We start from the raw sequence: 18,453 nt of genomic DNA on the forward strand, positions 1-18,453 counted from the left end.
GCAATTGAGGCGGCGTCTTCTGGAGCGCTTTCGAGAGCCGCAAAAGATCCCACCAGTGCGCCCGCTGGTGATACTGGCGTGCCGGTAGGATCTACCTTGGGATCACCTTCTGCACATGCGCCAGAAAGTTCTTCTACAACTATTGTTCCTCCGCGTACACGTCTCAAAAAAGGGGTAACTAAGTCTATCAATTACAAACAAGTTGTGAAGTTTGGTCTGGCATGTTCTACAGGTGAACCTACTACTTCTGAGGAGGCACTCAGTGATACACGGTGCAAGAAGGCCATGGAAGAGGAGTACATGGTACTCCGCAAAAATAAAACATGGCATTTGGTTCCCCCACGGCAAGGTAAAAACTTAATTGATTGCAAGTGGGTTTTGAGAATAAAAAGGAAATCTGATGGAACCATAGACCGCTACAAGGCCAGACTTGTTGCGAAGGGTTTTAAACAGCGATATGACCTTGATTATGAGGACATGTTTAGTCCCATTGTTAAAGCTGCCACTATTCGCCTTGTATTATCTATTGTTGTTTCCAGGGGATGGAGCCTGAGACAGCTAGATCTATAGAACGCGTTTCTTCGTGGTGTTCTGGAAGAGGAAGTATACATGAACAAACCTCCTGGGTTCGAAAGTAAAACCAAACCATCCTATGTGTGCAAGCTTGACAAAGCTCTATATGGACTGAAACAGGCTCCCGGGGCATGGTACTCACGACTCAGTCAAAAACTGCAAGCACTTTGTTTTTCTCCTTCAAAGTCTAACACATCCTTGTTCATTTACAATAAGTCAAATACCTCTATATTTGTTCTTATTTATGTTGATGATATAATTGTCACAAGTTCATTTGATGAAGCTGTGTCAGGATTATTAAAGGACTTGAGTGCTGAGTTTGCCCTCAAGAATCTGGGAGACCTACACTTCTTCTTAGGGATCGAAGTCAAGAAACATGGAGACAATCTTCATCTCTCTCAGGAAAAATATGCTACCGATCTGGAAAGAAGAGTTGGGTTGCAAGGATGTAAGCCTTCACCAACACCGCTATCTAGTACAGAAAAATTGTCACTTGCTGAAGGAGAACCTTTGAGTCAGGAAGACAGTACCAGATACAGAAGCTTAGTGGGAGCGCTTAGTGGGAGCACTTCAGTACTTAACTTTAACAAGGCCTGACATTTCTTTTGCTATTAACAAAGTGTGTCAGTTTCTTCATGCTCCTACCAAAACTCATTGGACTGCTGCAAAACGCATAGTGAGATATGTGAAAAATACTATGAATCTTGGTCTTACTTTCAACAAGTCCTCTTCCACTCTTGTTAGTGCTTTTTCTGACTCTGACTGGGCAGGATGTCTAGATGACAAACGCTCTACTGCTGGTCTTGCGATATTCTTTGGGCCAAACCTGATATCCTGGTGTGCAAAGAAACAAGCCACTGTGTCAAGGTCAAGTACAGAAGCTGAGTATAAAGCACTAGCAAATTCCACAACATAGATTATTTGGGTTCAGTCCATGTTGAGAGAGCTTGGTGTAAAACACACGCAAGTCCCATGTCTATGGTGTGATAACCTTGGTGCTACCTATTTATCTGCTAACCCAGTGTTTCATGCTAGGACAAAACACATTGAAATATATTTTCACTTTGTCAAAGAAAGGGTGGCTAACAAGCAATTGGAGATTCGTTTCGTGCATTCACGAGATTAGGTTGCAGATGGTTTCACAAAGGCATTGCCTACAAGGAATCTTGAGGAATTCAAGCGTAATCACAACTTGACTAACTTGTGATTAAGGGAGGGTGTCAAACAAGATATTGTATCGTGACAGCCCAGCCGGCCTTCCTTGTAACCGAAGATAGATAGACAGGGATAGAGATAGGTAGTTTATATTCTTTGTTATCTCTTATAATTAGATATCCATCTCTTCCTTCCCAAATCTGTGACCGAGGGTACGACGTTTCCCACAGGGCTTGCTTACTTTCATCTACACTGAAGAAATGCCCAAATTTGAGATTGCGGACAAGACAGATGATACAAAAGAGGATGAAACGGAAGAAGACTGGCCGGTGCAGCTCCTTGAAGCCGCGGAAAGATATTCCAATGGTTGAAGTCGATCTGTGAAAAGAAGTTGAGCGATATGATCCGCACAGACACGGTGGCAGACATTATTGTCGTGGCTGAGCGGAGACACTGCCTCTGGTTGAAGGTAGCCTGCTTGGACTTCATGAAAACTCAAACAGGTTTGCACACAGTTTTCACGGCTGGTGAACTGGTGAAAATAATCAAGACCTGCAGCCCCTATGTTCTCAAGGAGCTTCTCTCCAAGTTTTCTTCCTGAATCACTCAAGTAATCACGTTTCAAACCTATATAAGAGTAATGTGATAATACTCTGTCCATCGTCTAGTAGGAGGATTTTTCGATAAGGTTCTCTCCCTCGGCAAAACATTCCCGCTGACTCTCCCCTGCCCCCGCGTCGCCTAACCTAGGCGACACGGGGGCGATCTTCCGCCACCGGCCCAAAGGCCTCCTCCCTCGTCCTATCTCCCCTGCCGCCGCCGGAGGCTACACCCATAGCCTGGCCAGTGATGGCGGCGGCGGGGCTCTCCCCCTCGTGTGGTGGTTGCGTCTTCCCCTGGCGGCGGCGGCACACGGAGCTACGGGGCACCGGCGGCGTGGAGGGGCGGTTCCTGGCGGCGAGTGTGACAGCGGCTTCAGCGCAGGTGCGATACCGCGGCAGAGGAGCCCCTGTGGCGGCGGCCCGGATCGCGAATCTCGCCGTACCCAGATGGGCTTCGGCGGGCCCGCGGATCTGGTGATCGTCTACAGGAGGGCATGGTGGGCCTGGCGACGCCGGCCTAGGAACCATGGTGGTGCCATGGCCGGTCAGGCGGCGGCGGCCTAGATTCTCCGTCCAGTCCCCGGCAACGATGGCGGCGGTTCGTGCACAAGTTTCTTGATGGAGGTCCTCTGTTCAGATCCGGGTGAAAACCTGGCCAAGGCCGGCGGTGACGGCGCTGTGAGGCGGCGTTTCCTTCTTGAAGGCATCGCCAAGGAGAAGTTCAAGACAACTATCTGCTACCTCCGGAGGAAACCCTAGATCAGTAGATCGGATGACGACGGTGCTCTTGTGTCGTTTCCCCCTTGGGGGCGTCGTTCTTGGAGGTGTGCACGGGCTCGAGGGACCAGTGGACCGCATCTTTGGTGGAGCGGTGCTTCATCCTACACATTGATGGCGACGGATCTCGACAGCATGGCGCAGTGCAGATTCGGTGTCCGATGTGTGAGGATGGACTCGCGCAGGAGGACGACACTGTCTGGCGTCGTGGTGGCGTCGATGGCAGTGAGACCTGGCACGGTAGATGCAACAGTACAGCTCTGAAGATGGTTTGGTGGCAAGTGACTGCGGCGGCCTCATACCTGGCAGGCGTCCTGGTTGAGGAGTGCGCCGGACTGGTAGGTGCCCCATACCCGGCAGTTGTTCCTGGTTGGGACCTCAGGTCTTAAATGTTTAGGTTTGACTGCGAGGTATGTTTGGTATTAGGCCCACACTATCAGCATCCCTTCATCAACTGGATAGGAGTAGCGACAGGTGTTGCCTAGACGGTGGCTTTAGTCTTACTGTTGTATGACTTTGTAAGGTCTTGTGTGAAAAATTAATAAAGTGGCTGCATACATCATGCAGATGCAGAGGCCGGGGATCCTCCTCCATTTCCAAAAATGGTCTAGTAGGAGCTACTATGAAAGCCATCGGTGAAAGCCAACTACAATGCGAGACACTCAGCTCATTTTAAGTCTGTAATAAGTATCATGCGTTGACCTGTGGCCCTCGGCCCATCTGCCAGTCCAGTACCCCACTATGTTCCTCATGTTGTGTTACGACTTAGGAGTGCCGTTTATTTACACTTCTTCGTATTGGTATGCCCCATGCCTATGTTAACCCAGCTGTTGTTTTATTTTATTTCTCAAGTTTAGCCTTAGTTTGTTTCTCTTTCTTGGAAGTCAAGTCAGCACATGCCCTGATCGTATCATGACGTCATGGCCTGATTAGGTGCACGTGTAGGAGTCTGTATAGGTCTAGACGTGATCGATGTGGCCGGATGATCAGATTAGAAACGTTATGCTAGATTAGGAAGAAGTAGTCCGTGTGTTGGCTACGATTGCTATCCAAGGCTCCGAGCGTCCATATATACATGCGCTATATGGTGTGAGATTGCACCGTGAATTTGCTTGACAGAAATAAATAAAGAAATTAGATGCTTTGTGATTTGTAAATGTCATATGTCATCCATCAGGACGTATCCCACCTGCTAACCGTGAGACCTGGTCTTATATAAATTTTTTTCGTCAAGTGTCGTCAAAGTTTGCCGTGCGCATGTGCTAGTGATCAACAAACCCTCCCTTCCTCGATCAGTAAGTACATATAAATTTCGTTCATCATTCTTCAATCTTTCCCCACGATATCACCCAATATATATGGTACCACATCTCATATAATACTAATGTTTCTCGTAGCTCTACTATTTGAGGTATGTCAGGCATGGCTTTTGCGGGCGCATCTCTCGTCGCCGACGGCAAGTTATGCGCCGCCACCGAGTTGGTCGTTGACTCTGGCGCGGACTGCGGGTACCACTTGCTCTTTGTCCAAGGCTACTCACGCACCAAGCAGACAACTCCCAATGACGACTGGATCGAGTCTCGTCCTTTCATTGTTGGAGGCCGTCGCTGGACCATCCACTACCACCCTAATGGTTTTGAAGATGAAGAATTTATATCGCTTGTCCTTACCCTTGACGACGATATCGAGCCAAGTGTTAACGTTCAGTATGTTTTCAGTTTCATTGACCAGCCCGAGTTGCGGGTGCCAAAGCACATCCGCCAAAGCCAACCAGTTTACTTGGATGAACGTCTCGATGGCCAGTATGAATTCATGAAAATAAAGGATTTTGAAAGATCAAGGCATCTCAAGGACGACAGCTTCATCCTCCGGTGTGACCTTGTTGTGTGCAAGCTGGGCACGAACACCAAGGGGCAGAGCGCCTGCTCCGCCGCCCGTCCGTTCACAAAATTGCCACCGCCTGACTTGCAAAGCCATCTTGCCAATCTCCTCCTGAGCAAGGAGTGTGCTGACATTACATTTGAGGTTGGCGGCGAGGAGTTTGCTGCGCATCGTTGCCTGCTTGTGGCCCGATCGACCGTATTCAGGGCACAACTCTCTGGTGCCATGAATGAATCGTGTGTTGTCAAGATAAGTGGCATCAAAGCAGACGTCTTTAGGGGCTTGCTTACCTTCATCTACACTGATGCAGTACCTGACTTCATGGAAGCAGATGATGATGACGTTGAAACATTTGCAAACCGGCTGCTGGAGTTCCTTGAAGCTGCGGAAAGATATGATCTCGAAAAGCTCAAAACGGTCTGTGAAGAGAAGTTGGCCGATTTCTTATGTGCAGACATGGAGTCAGACATCATTGTCAATGAGCTTCTCTCCAAGTTTGCGTTGCTGAACCTCTGAAGTTCTATAATAAACCTACAGTTGGTAATTCGTCCGTAGTATCCAAGCCTAGATAAAAAGAGGGTCATAGTATTGTGTTAATCATCCAATAGCTACCACTACCACTATTGTTCTGAATTTGTACTGAATATTTGAAATATGGCAACCTAATATATTTTCTACTCCCTCTATATATTAGCTTTGACCTAAGCAAACTTTATAAAATTTGACCAAGTTAATCGAAAACAACCTAAACTTTCAAAATAAGAAATATATGGTCTTAGGCCTCCTCTCCCCTCCCCTCCTCGACGCTAGCGGCTAGCATCAGTGTCGGCGGGGCCTTTTCTCCCCTTGCTCGATGGCGGTCTTCGCGGGTAGGCGGTATCGAGCGGCTGCGGCGCGTTTGTGCGTGACGTGGTGGCAGGCGGCGGCGACGGCACAGGTGTGGTGCGACAGCGTGAAGGGATGCGTGCGTCTGACCACGTGGCTGCGTGCGACAGTCAGTCGCGGAGACAGGGGGACCAGCAGGGCCCTGGCCCCCCCTAACACCATGATTTTGCATATAATTTCCTATGAACAATGGCAAAATTAGTATTGATTTGCTGCTAAAAATCTATTTTTCAACACTTTGGCCCTCTGCAGCCTGTTTTAGTAGCACTTGGCCCCCCTAATACATATTTTCTGGCTCCGCCACCGGGGACGGTGGCCTTCTGGACGAGCACGCACGACGACTGAGGCAGTGGGGAGGAGGCCGACGACCACTAGGGTGAGCCCGATATGTATCTCGGCGGGGAGCAGCTCCAACCGGGCTGGGCAATGAGAACCACGTCTACCCGCGCACCACGACCTGCCTGCGGCCAACCGCCATGGCTGCAGCGAACAAGTCAAGGTGGAACAGATCAACTAAGTTACTAAATCTCTACATGAGCATTGAAATCTTTTTTGTCATCCATTTCTCTGATTAGGTTCAAATAACCACCAAAAACTCAACAACGGCCAACAACCAAGCATGCGCAGGCCGCAAGGGCCGCGACCAGGAAGCGGAGCCGCTTGGGGGCGCCAGCTAGCCAAAGCCATGTGAGGCTGCACCGCCATGCCTGGAACTCCTGCAGCTAGGTCTAGCTGCAAGGCTAAATGCAAGGGCGGAATGGTGAGGCCACACCAAGGAACCAGTGAGTGGAGAGTCAGAGCTGCGCTGGGGTAGAGCCGTAGAGCAGCGTGGGAGGCATATTTAGCAGGATCTCCTTATACCTCTAAGGCGTTGCTATACACACGACGTCATGTGCGTGACGTGCGAGGAAGAAAACTGTAGGACGCCGCCAAATTTTGCATTGTTTCTATATCGGCCACGCATGTCGTGCACAAAGCAGTTTCGTACCTCTAAAATTCCAATACCAAAAGACAAAGCTAATCGACAAATACAACGACATTAAAATGTAACAAGCACCGAAGCATAGACATGTGAAAAGGAAATGGCAACGCTAGTTATATTTGCAGAATAATTACTACATAATAGTAGTGAGAAGAAACCAGCGGACCAGCAATGTCCGGTACATCCATGTCACTTCGCTAGATCAAATCGATTCTGGTGTAGTCCAGGATTCAATGTTTGCACCCTCTGATGACCACGAGTCATCGGAGTAATTGGAATCATTAGAATCATAATAAGTGTCATGGATGTCATAATAACTGTACTCATAATCATAACCATGATCGGCTGCATTGCCCCATTCGTTACCCATGTGGAAAGTCTTGATCCTATCACATTTTGCTCGGAGGGCTTCATCTTCATCATCGTCGATCTCGATCCCGCAGCAATTGTAGATATCAAGAATCTCCAAGCGAGGACAGTTGTCGAGGATTGCCGTCAGCCCTTGATTGGTGAGTTCAATATCGTCAAGCTCAAGACACTGCAGCTCTACCAGAGGTGACTTTTGCATCACCTCGATGAATACTTCGTCAGTGATGTGGTGGCATTGTTTGAGGCAAAGGCTCTTCAGCGAGGGCGACCTATAATAAGATTAGCAACTGGCTCTAATTAGTACTCAACCACCAAAATGGGAATCAGATATGTTCACAAAGTTAATGGATATTTTTAAGATTTGAACTCTTCTAATAAAAAAATATACTCTCCCTCCACTCGAAAATAACTCAAGTGGCTACCTTTCAGCAATATACATGAGCAGCTCATTGGTAACAAACCGCTCTCCGGCAAACATTTGAACTTGCCCATCAGAGCGGTCCACGGCCACCTTCGCCATGGCCAACAATCTAGCAGAATACTTGTGCCTCCGCACGAACTTGTGGCCCTCCATCTTCACGCATCGCCACACGTCGGGCAGCTTGGCCGCCTGGAGCCACGAGTGGCACACAAGGCCCGCACACATGAGGACGTCGATGGCGCCGAGCTTGACGTAGAGGAAAGAAAGCATGTCGAGGGGAAGCTCCGACCAGTCCCGGGCCGCCGGCGCCGGCGCCGGAGCCACGTCCATTTGGCAGATACCTGGAACGGATTCAGATAAGTAAGAATTGAGTGAGGACCGAAAAGCTTCATGGTACTCCGCCGGGAAGAACCGAAGAAGAGGGGTATCACTGTAAGTTGATCCGTACCTAGGCTGACATGCAGCGTGTTGATCAACACCGCCGGGAAGATGCGGAGCTATATCTGATTCAGCATGTGTGCTCTTTGATGCGGCTTATAGAAGTGTCTGAAGCCTGGGGGTTTGGGGATAGCTGAAGGGTGAGCGTTGGGCAATTATTTCGCAGGAACGCGATCCGTCGGTGACTGGAGAGAAGAGGGAAGGTTTTGCGCGGGAATGGAGGGTCGTGCGCTGCGGCCCGTCGTGTTCTTCTGCGCCAAATAATACTTAAGAACATCTAATTTGTAGAAGGACAAAATATGGGCAGTGCAATCTCGATGTATTGATCGGTGCATCAGACACGTATATATAAGTACAGAGATGGGTCACAACCTCAACTATACAGAGGAAACAAGAGGTGGGCCCTACACACAAATATACATGTGCACAATATACTCAACCCCCCCCCCCCCCCCCCCCCCCCCGCGCGCAGTCGAAGCGGCGCCAGTGACGCAAAGACTGGAACGAAACTCCTCGAAGGTAGAAGTCGGCAGTCCCTTCATCACCACATCGGCGAACTGTTGCGCAGTCGGCACATGAAGAACCCGAATGCGTCCAAGAGCCACCTGCTCGCGCACAAAATGAATGTCCAGCTCAATGTGTTTAGTCCGACGATGATGAACGGGGTTGGCGGAGAGGTACACCACAGAAACGTTGTCGCAGTAGACAACCGTAGCCTGGGAGACGTCGTGATGCAGCTCCTGAAGTAACTGTCGTAGCCAGGTGCACTCAGCAACAACATTGGCCACGGCTCGGTACTCAGCCTCCGCGCTGGAGCGCGAAACCGTGGGTTGTCGCTTGGACGACCACGAGACGAGTGAAGGACCGAGGTAGACGCAGTAGTCAGAGGTGGACCGACGAGTATCTGGGCAGCCAGCCCAGTCTGCATCGGAGTAGGCCATCATCTTCAGAGAAGTGGACGCCGTGAGTGTCAGCCCAAGGGTCATCGTGCCGCGGATGTAGCGAAGGATCCGCTTCACGAGAGTCCAATGAGAGTCACGAGGGGCGTGCATGTGGAGACACACCTGCTGAACAACATACTGAAGATCCGGTCTGGTGAGAGTCAAGTACTGAAGAGCACCAACGATAGACCGGTAGAAAGGAGCATCCGACGCTGGCGAGCCCTCAAGAGCAGAAACCTTGGCCTTCGTGTCAATAGGAGTAGCAACAGGGGGACAGTTGAGCATGCCAGCACGCTCAAGAAGCTCATGTGCATACTTCTGCTGATGAAGAAAGAAACCGTCCAGGCACCGAACGACCTCAATGCCAAGGAAATAATGTAGAGCACCCAAGTCCTTGATGGCAAACTCGTCACGCAGCCAGAGAGTAATTTGCTGAAGAAGAGCTGCGGAGGAGGCCGTCAGGATGATGTCATCGACGTAAAGGAGAAAATATGCAGTCGTGTCACCGTGGCGATAGACAAACAGTGAGGCATCCGAGCGAGTGACGCTGAAGCCCAATGTCTGAAGAAACCCGGCGATCCGCTGGTACCAGGCACGGAGTGCCTGCTTGAGCCCGTAGAGAGAGCGGGACAGCAGACACACATGGCCAGGAAGGGAGGCGTCAACGAAACTGGTGGGTTGCTCACAATACACCTGCTCCTCAAGATGGCCGTGGAGAAAGGCATTGGAGACATCCATCTGGTGAACAGGCCAGCCTCGGGACACTGAGAGCTGAAGGACGGTGCGAATCGTGCCCGGTTTGACAACCGGGGCAAACGTCTCAGTGAAGTCCACTCCAGCGCGCTGGCGAAAACCATGAACCACCCAGCGAGCCTTGTAGCGCTCAAGAGTACCATCCGAGCGGGTCTTATGGCGAAAGACCCACTTGCCGGTGATGACGTTGGCGTGAGGAGGCCGAGGAACTAGTGTCCAGGTACGGTTCCGCTGAAGAGCATCGAACTCTTCTTGCATCGCCGCAAGCCAGTGAGGATCACGGAGGGCTGCGTGAGCAGACGCGGGAAGAGGAGACAGCTCCGCGGTGGAGGTGGCGATGGCATACTCATCGCTCGAGTACCGGAGGCTCGGACGATGAACACCAGTATGAGCCCGTGTAACAGGGCCAGGGGGCGCCGTCGGAGCCACCGGCGAGGCGGCCGGCGAGGGGGCCGGCGTCGGAGCCGGCGAGGGGGCCGGCGTCGGAGCCGGCGAGGAGGCCGGCATCAGGGCCGACGTCGAGGCGGCCGAAGGGGCGGCGGGCGTCGGGGACGGCGAGGCGGCCGAGCCAGCAGCGCCCGATCCCGCGGCGCCCGAGTCGGGGGCGGTGGGTGAAGGGGGGCGCCAGTCGCGCCGTCAGGTTCGGCCGAGGAGGCCGAGTGTGCGGGCGCCGGCGGGAGGGCGCGAGGACCGCCAAAGCCCGGAGGCGGTCCACGGGCCGAACGGGGCCGTCCACCTGACGAAGTCATCTAAGAGCCGCCGGTGGCCGGCGGAGACGAGGCGACAAGGGGTACCTGCTGCTGAAACGGAAACACTATCTCATCAAAGTAAACGTGTCGGGAGGTGAAAACACGATGGGAGACGGGATCATAGCAGCGGTAGCCCTTAGTGTTAGGTGGGTAGCCGAGAAAGATGCAGGTGACGGAGCGGGGTACAAGCTTATGAGGCGCAGTAGCAGCGATGCTAGGGTAGCACAGGCAGCCGAAGATGCGAAGCCCATCATAAGAGGGTGGTGCACCGAAGAGAAGGTGATGAGGTGTAAAGTTCCCGCGAGTACGACATGGACGGATGTTGATGAGGAGGGAAGCGGTGGCGAGAGCGTCAGGCCAAAAGCTCGGAGGCACATTGGCATGAAAGAGTAGAGTCCGAACGCAGTCATTGAGAGTGCGAAGGATACGCTCAGCGCGACCGTTCTGTTGCGAGGTGTACGGGCAAGTGAGACGAAAAGTCGTGCCATGTGTGGTAAGGAGAGTACGAACAGCGAGGTTGTCGAACACCTTCCCATTGTCTGTCTGCAACGCGAGAATGGGACGACCAAACTGCGTGAGAACATAGGAGTAGAATGCGACGAGAGTGGATATGACATCCGACTTGCGGCGCAACATGAAGATCCACACATAATGCGAGAAATCATCAAGTATGACAAGATAATAAAGAAAGCCCATATTACTGGCAACAGGAGAGGGCCAAACATCACTATGAATTAACTCAAACGGGTACGATGCAACATAAGAAGAAGCCCTAAACGGGAGACGAGCATGTTTGTCGAGGCGACATGCATGACACGAGTGATCCTCGTTCTTATTACACGTGAAAGAAAAACTCCGAAGTATGTGGCGAAGGATGGCAGGATTAGGATGACCCAGGCGAGCATGCCAAAGATCCACTCCGGTGGCGAGAGCGACAGGGGCGGCGAAAGTGGTGGAGGTGGCGGAGTGAACCGGGTAGAGCTCGTCAGGGCTGTCACATCGGTGGAGCACCTTCCGCGTGCGAGCGTCCTTAACAGAAAAACCACATTCGTCAAATTCAACGGTGACAGGATTTTCACGTGTAAGAGAACGAACAGAAACAAGATTTTTAATAAGTTCAGGAGAAACTAGGACATTAGACATGGATATTGGACTGGAGTTAGACGGCAAATATGCATGACCTATATGGGTGATAGGAAGAGAGGAGCCGTCACCGACGGTGATGCGGTTGGAAGTATGGACAGGATAGGAGGTGTGCAGGTTACCGGGATAAGCCACCATGTGAGCGGTAGCTCCGGTGTCCATGTACCAGTAGCCGTCGCCGGTGTAGCTGGACGGGGAAGGAGCGGTGTGAAGAGCCTCCAGAAGGGCCGGGTCCCACGGCGCCGGCGGGAGAGGTGGTGGCGCGGCCGTCAGGGGCAGCAGCGGCGGCCCACCTGGCTGCGGCTGTTGGCCGTAGGGCGCCGCGTAGGACGTCGCATAGGGCTGCGGCGCGGCGTAGAACGCCTGGTGGGACTGTGGCCGGGCGCCGAGAAGGCCCGGGGCAGGGGCCCGAGGAACCGGCATGGAGTAGGCGAGCACGACGCCGGTCCATGGGTTCTGGCCGGCGTACCACGAGGCCGGCTGATAAGCCTGCTGCGGTGGGCGGGGTGCTCCTCCCTGAGCGCATGCGCCCCTTGCTTGCGGCCACCACGATGGCCGCCGTGACGACCCTCCCCCCCATTGGCCGCTGGCTGGGGCGGCGGGAAGGGAGCGGCCGGGGCGGGCGGGAAACCTGGTTGAGGCCGGCGCTCCTCCAACTTGAGGTACGCGACCACCTTAGCGAAGGTAGGCTCCGGGATGAGGGTAAGGTTGGAGGCGGCGTTCCCAAAATCCTCATTGAGGCCGGCGGTGAGGGTGCTGATGAGGAGCTCGTCGCCTATCGTCTTCCCGGCCGAGATCACGGAGCTCATCGGCAAGCTTCTTGAGGCGCATGCAAAAATCATCGATGGATGAGTCAAGTTGATGGCACCCGTAAAACTCACCATGGAGCAGGACCTTGCGCTGCAGCCGGTTGTCGGTGAAGAGGCCGTTGAGCTTGGTCCAGACCGCGTAGGCGTCGTCATCGTCCACCACGGTGTGAAAGAGATCGCTGGAGATGGTGAGGTAGAACCAGCGGATGATGGTGGCGTCGAGGATCATCCACTCCGCGTCGTTGATCATGAGCGCCAAGTCCACGGTGCCGTCCACGTGGCCGTGCAGGAGGTACTCACGGAACACAAGTGAAAAATACCACTTTTAAGCGGAGTAGGACGCGGTGTTTTGATCAAGCTTGACCGGAACACGCTCATGGATGTTGAGGTCGTGGACGAGAGTGACATCGGGACCGGCGAACGGGTTTGAGACGGTGGACGAGGAGGAGCTCATGGCTAGGGTTAGGGTTTGGGACGCGGCGCGACGCGGGTGGGTGGTGGGTGGGTGGTTCGGGTTGCAGCACAGGTTGGGAAGTGTGGCGACGCGGGTGGCAGGGGGCTGGGGTGGTGCGGGTGCGGCGCGGGTGGGAGGTGAGGGTTCGGGAGAGAGAGGGTGTGAGCGGAAGCGGAAGCGAGCAGCGGCGGCGGCCTCGGGAAGAGGCGGCGGTGGCAGAGGGCTGGGTGGTGGGGAGAGGCGGCGGCGACCAGCGGCGGCGACGACGACCGAAGGGATGGTGGCGGCAACGGCGACTGGTGGCGGCGGCGGCGGTGGCTTTAGGGTTTTAGGATCGTGCTGCGATAGATACCATGTAGAAGGATAAGATATGGGCTGTGCAATCTTGATGTATTGATCGGTGCATCAGGCACGTATATATAAGTACAGAGGTGGGCCACAGCCTTAACTATAAAGAGGAAACAGGAGGTAGGCCCTACACACAAATATACACGTAGAGAAGAGGGGCCTGGCCAAGTAGTAACTCTTCGGTGAGACCTGGAGGAGGCGAAACGCAAGTGTGGATGCATCGATCTGAAACCACGCAAGCTCAATCGACGGTCTCCTCGGAAATGTAAAGCCTCTGCATTAACCTAGCAGTAATTAACTCGTTCTCGAAACAAAGAAAAACTTAATCAACTCGGCCTGCATGTGCTCAGTTCTAGAGGGGACGGAGGAGCGCTGGACTTCGTTTGAATTGAACACGAGCACGACGAGGTTCTCCAGAGAGAGGTTGCCGGGCATCTCGCATTCATTCTCGCTGCTATATATATGCGCTACCTCAGGAGATCTCCTCGACCGGCTCTTACCATTCTGTCCCACTCCTACCCCGGCCCGGCGATACGGCGTCGATCGGCGATCCTCCATTCTTGGATCAGTACGTTTATGTAATTTAGATATGCTTCCCCTGATCGGCCCCTAGATTTCGTTCATCATTTTCTTCCCAGGGTATCACCCAATGCTGCACTTCATCTCATAACATATATGTGTTTCTCGCAGCTCTACTATTGGAGGCTTGCCCAACATGGCGTTTGCTGGCGTATCTCTCATTGCTGACGGCAAGCTGTGCGCCTCCACCAAGTCGACCATCAACTCCGGTGCAGATAGTGGGTACCACTTGATCGTTGTCGAAGGTTACTTGCGCACCAAAGAGACAACTCCCAACGGCGAATGGATCAAGTCTCGTCCTTTCATTGTTGGAGGCCGTCGCTGGACCATCGACTACCACCCTAATGGTTTTGACGAGGATTATGAAGAATTTATATCGGTTTTCCTTGTCCTTGAAGACGATACCGGGCCGAGCGTTAGGGTTCAGTGTGCCTTCAGTTTCATTGACCAGCCCGAGTTACGGGTGCCAAAGCACATCCGCCAAAGCGAACCTTTTTACTTGGATGGTTCTTTTGATGGCCAGTTTGATTTCATGAAAAAGGAGGTTTTTGAAAGATCAAGGCATCTCAAGGACGACAGCTTCGTCATCCGGTGTGACCTTGTTGTCCGCAAGTCGGCCGTGAACAAGGAGGAGGAGGGGACCGCCGCTCTTCCATTCACCGAATTGCCACAGGCCGACTTACCAAGCCATCTTGGCGATCTCCTCCTGAGCAAGGAGGGTGCTGACGTCACGTTTGAGGTTGACGGCAAGGAGTTCGCTGCGCACCGGTGGATGCTTGCAGCCCGATCTACCGTCTTCAAGGCACAGCTCTTTGGCACCATGAATGTGGACAATGCTACGTCCAGTGTTGTCAAGATAGACGACATCAAAGCAAATGTATTCCTGGGCTTGCTTACTTTCATCTACACCGATGGAATGCCTGAATTCAAGCGTGACAATGGCGATGAGACTGATGACACAGAAGAGGATGACATGAAAAAAGACTGGCTGCTACAGCTCCTTGAAGCTGCAGAAAGATATGGTCTCCAAAGCCTCAAGTCAGTCTGTGAAGAGAAGTTGACCGAATTGATTTGCAAGGACACGGTGGCAGACATCATTGTCGTGGCTGAGCGGAACCGGTGCCTCTGGTTGAAGCATTCCTGCTTGGAGTTCGTCAAAACTAGCACAAATTTGCACACGGTTTTCACGGCTGATGGGCTGGAGCAAATAATCAGGACCTGCAGCCCCTCCGTTCTCAAGGAGCTTCTCTCCAAGTTTGCTTCCTGAATCGCTTGAATTCTAGACCTATGGTTCATGATCCCTATATATAAGGTTATTATTGTGTCGCTGATGCCACAATCCTATGACATGCACAATACTGTTCGACCCCGGGGCATAGGATTGTGTTGATGTCTTATGTCTACCACTACTGTTCGAGATGTTTGCTTAATATTGAAATTTGAAATGCAGCAAAATAATCTATTATATGTGATTTGCTTGAATTCATTTGATCATGCATGCATGGCTGTACGTTGAAATGTTGAGATGAAATTTCGTGTTGGGTGCATCCATGGATAACCTGCATCAGCTGCAGGTGTAAAAACTGACCTGCAGCGTTCAAGTTCGTCAGTATGTTACCTTCTCCGATCCGATTGAGGGTGCATGATGATACGAATACCCTAGATAAATCTCGTGGGTAACCAAATCAGTGATACCAAACAATCACTATAAGATAAATAATTTGGCTAAAACGACCACACATTTTACTCCAGATGATTGTCGACATCCTCTGATACATAACTGACTTGTTTAGGATTTTTCTTCATGAAAATAACCATAACTAAACTCAGTTAGCCTCATTCTAGCAGGACAGATCGTGCAATCCATGTACACTGAACAGGGCACAAATGCTCGATACAAGTAACATGTACAGACGGCCATGTGACTAGTGCGTAGGAACCATTATACAGCTCAGTTCATACATGAATATACAATGGCTATTACCTTTACATAGAAGATCGTCAGTAATTCAGGATTGGCGACAAAAAGAGAAATTCTTTCACAGCAACAGCCTAGCTCTCTGGGACTCATCTCCTGCCTTAAGCTACTTCTGAGACAGTACTATGTTCCTTTACCACACTAACAAGGAACTCCACCCCTCAAAGTCAGCAAACTCTGCTCCGAGATGCTGTATCAGATGGAATGAACAGGGTCATGAAAAAGAAGAATGGATGACAGGGTCATAGGGTGGCCAATGGAAAAGACACCAAATGGAAAATCAAGTTTCAATTCATGTAGCTAGACGATAAGGCTGATCTCGACTGTAACAACTGAAGAATGTGGAGCAGCATAAAACATGACAGGAAAGGCGAACACCATGTATGTACTAGGTAGTTATTGTTTAAGCAACCTCTGTCTTTGGGGGATTATGATCTATGACTAAGTACCTTCTAAATAAGAGGAGCACAGGTGATGCTTTCCGCAAATGTAGATGATCTGTTACACTGTGAAACTTGTAGATGCAAGCACATATATACTGTAATGCAGTAGTCAATGATGATGAGTCTATTGTGTTGTAGCTTTCTAAAGCTGGAACAGGAGATCTTATCCAACAATAGCTACATAATGTATATGAAGTAGACATGTATTTCAGACTATCTGGAGACTACCTCAGGTGGGGTGAACAAAACGAACGTAGCAAAGAACACCACATATTCACGGGATGATGATATTTAGCCTCACCTTTGCTTTGAAACGAATCTAGTCTTTGCTTTTTTCGCCTTCAAAGTACTTGAAGACGCCATATCCAGTCGTACCCCCGAGGAACAAGAGTACTGTCGGGGTGAACGACGGATACAGGTACTTAACTAAAAAACTGTCCCATTCTGTGGGCAGAAAACCTGCATTTTTCATAAGAAGGTTCAGATATGATTAGTTGAGTCAACAATTCTACAGTAGCAAAACCTTTCCCACCCTTAGCAAATAAAAATTGAAACAGAGGCCGCCTCATCCATTAATTAAGGGGAAAATATGGTGTTATGGTTACAAAGACAACCCCCAAACGTCCACCAACATAGAACAAGGACACTACTCACCCGGCATGATTAGACCTAAGTGTTTCGCCCCCGCGATGACCCAAAGTTTTGCCTCTTTCTTTATACCCTTAAGGAGGATTGTCGGCAAAGCGGACTTGTGGTGGAAGGCCCCTAGCATTTCTCTCATTCCAAATGGTCCAACTTAGAGAATTTGGTTGATAAATGATTAACTCGGATAATTTAGAACGAGCCAAGGCAATGGTGAGTTATATGCATCGATCAGCATCACGCAAGCACAATTTCAGTTCAGTTAAAATCACCAAGTCAACGGTGCCATGGCAAACCTGAAAAATGCATCCAACATTTACAGAGCAAATGATGTTTCTTAACACCAGACGCCACTCAAGTTAGTAATACGTAGTACTCCACTGCGCCACAATGCTTCTTAACTCTTACTATCATATCATGGCATCCCCCTAAGTTTCAAATACCTAGGTTTTGTACCCAACAATGTCCAGATTCCCTATAGGACAAAGCTTAAATCAGCTACTAGATAGCATAGGTAGGTGAATTACCGGAGGCGGCGAGCGCGAGGCCCTGGAAGAGGATGATCCCGCCGAGGCCCAGCCAGGCGAAGAGGAAGGCGCTCTCGGTGGCCTGCCGCTGCCGGACCTCGTCCTCCGTGAACCGATTCCCGCGGCCGCCGGGGTTGAACCCCGCCTTCGTCCGCTGCTGCTCGAACACCGACGCGCTCCCGGACGGCGCGCGGCGGACCGTCACGTCAGGCGGCGGCTCCAGCGCCTTCTCCTTGCCCTTGCCCTTGCTGCTGCTGCTGCTCTTGGACTTGCCGGCCTTCTTCTTGCCGCCGCCCGAGCCCGAGGCCGCGAGGGCGCGGAAGAGGGGGCGGGGGCGAGACGGGGCTGGGGAGAGGAAGGACGCGGCGGAGAGGGAGGAGGAGCCGGAGGCCGTGGCCATGGCGACGGCGAGGGCGTGCGGTGCGGTTGCTGCGCTGCCGGCGCGTCCGAGTTGGTTTTATCTCTGGCTTGGCTTGCTCTGTGGAGTGGGCGGTGGAGGTGGAGGCGACGAGGCGGGTTTGGTGGGCTGGGCCGTGGACAAGAGACAGTGGGTTTTGTGCTGGCGAAATGGAGTCCGTTTTGTTTCGAGAGCTCAGGCCCGATACTTTCTGCCGGGCCTTCTCCTCTGGTAGTATATGCACCCACGATCATTTTTCAAAAAAAAAAACACGATCATCATTTTGTCTCCAAAAAAACCCACAATCATCATTAATTCTAAAAAAACACGATCATCATTGTTTTTGCCAAAAGAAAAAGGTACTGCTTGGTTTGAAAACTCATAGAGGGAAATAAAACCTTGGTTATTGGGGAAAAAAAAGAAACCAAACCTTTCAGGTTAACTTGTCAACACATGTAATTCCACATTATCATGTAGGTATTTTCATGACATAGAGAAAAGGTCAACAATGCATTGTCAAGTCTCACTTCAAGAGCAATGTAACAGTAAGAGACATATATTTAACCATGCCAGATAAATTTGTAATTGCACCTTCTAGTGTGTAGGA

The 18,453-nt window shown here is 51.4% G+C and overlaps 3 protein-coding genes across 3 annotated transcripts; 2 read left to right on the plus strand and 1 right to left on the minus strand.

Annotated features, from left to right (window-relative positions):
• Window positions 1–4,529: 4,529 nt before the first annotated feature.
• Window positions 4,530–5,504, plus strand: LOC125516532 (BTB/POZ and MATH domain-containing protein 2-like). The gene has a single exon (XM_087529758.1). It carries the CDS (start codon window positions 4,530–4,532, stop codon window positions 5,502–5,504), a length of 975 nt encoding a protein of 324 aa, XP_087385884.1.
• An 8,476-nt stretch (window positions 5,505–13,980) lies between these two features.
• LOC125516533 (BTB/POZ and MATH domain-containing protein 2-like) lies at window positions 13,981–15,581 on the plus strand. The gene has a single exon (XM_048681947.2). The coding sequence runs from the start codon at window positions 13,996–13,998 to the stop codon at window positions 15,124–15,126; it is 1,131 nt and encodes a 376-aa protein (XP_048537904.2). The 5' UTR covers window positions 13,981–13,995; the 3' UTR covers window positions 15,127–15,581.
• Window positions 15,582–15,727: 146 nt separating this feature from the next.
• On the minus strand, window positions 15,728–17,937 carry LPA2 (low psii accumulation2). Its single transcript, XM_048681297.2, has 3 exons — window positions 17,450–17,937; window positions 16,582–16,739; window positions 15,728–16,027 (listed from the first exon to the last, which is right to left on the minus strand). The coding sequence occupies exons 1-2, from the start codon at window positions 17,847–17,849 to the stop codon at window positions 16,600–16,602; spliced, it is 540 nt and encodes a 179-aa protein (XP_048537254.2). The 5' UTR covers window positions 17,850–17,937; the 3' UTR covers window positions 15,728–16,027; window positions 16,582–16,599.
• Window positions 17,938–18,453: the final 516 nt, after the last annotated feature.

Source organism: Triticum urartu, chromosome 6A, assembly GCF_056163025.1.
Source record: "Triticum urartu cultivar PI428250 chromosome 6A, HENAU_Tu73, whole genome shotgun sequence".
Taxonomy (NCBI): domain Eukaryota; kingdom Viridiplantae; phylum Streptophyta; class Magnoliopsida; order Poales; family Poaceae; genus Triticum; species Triticum urartu.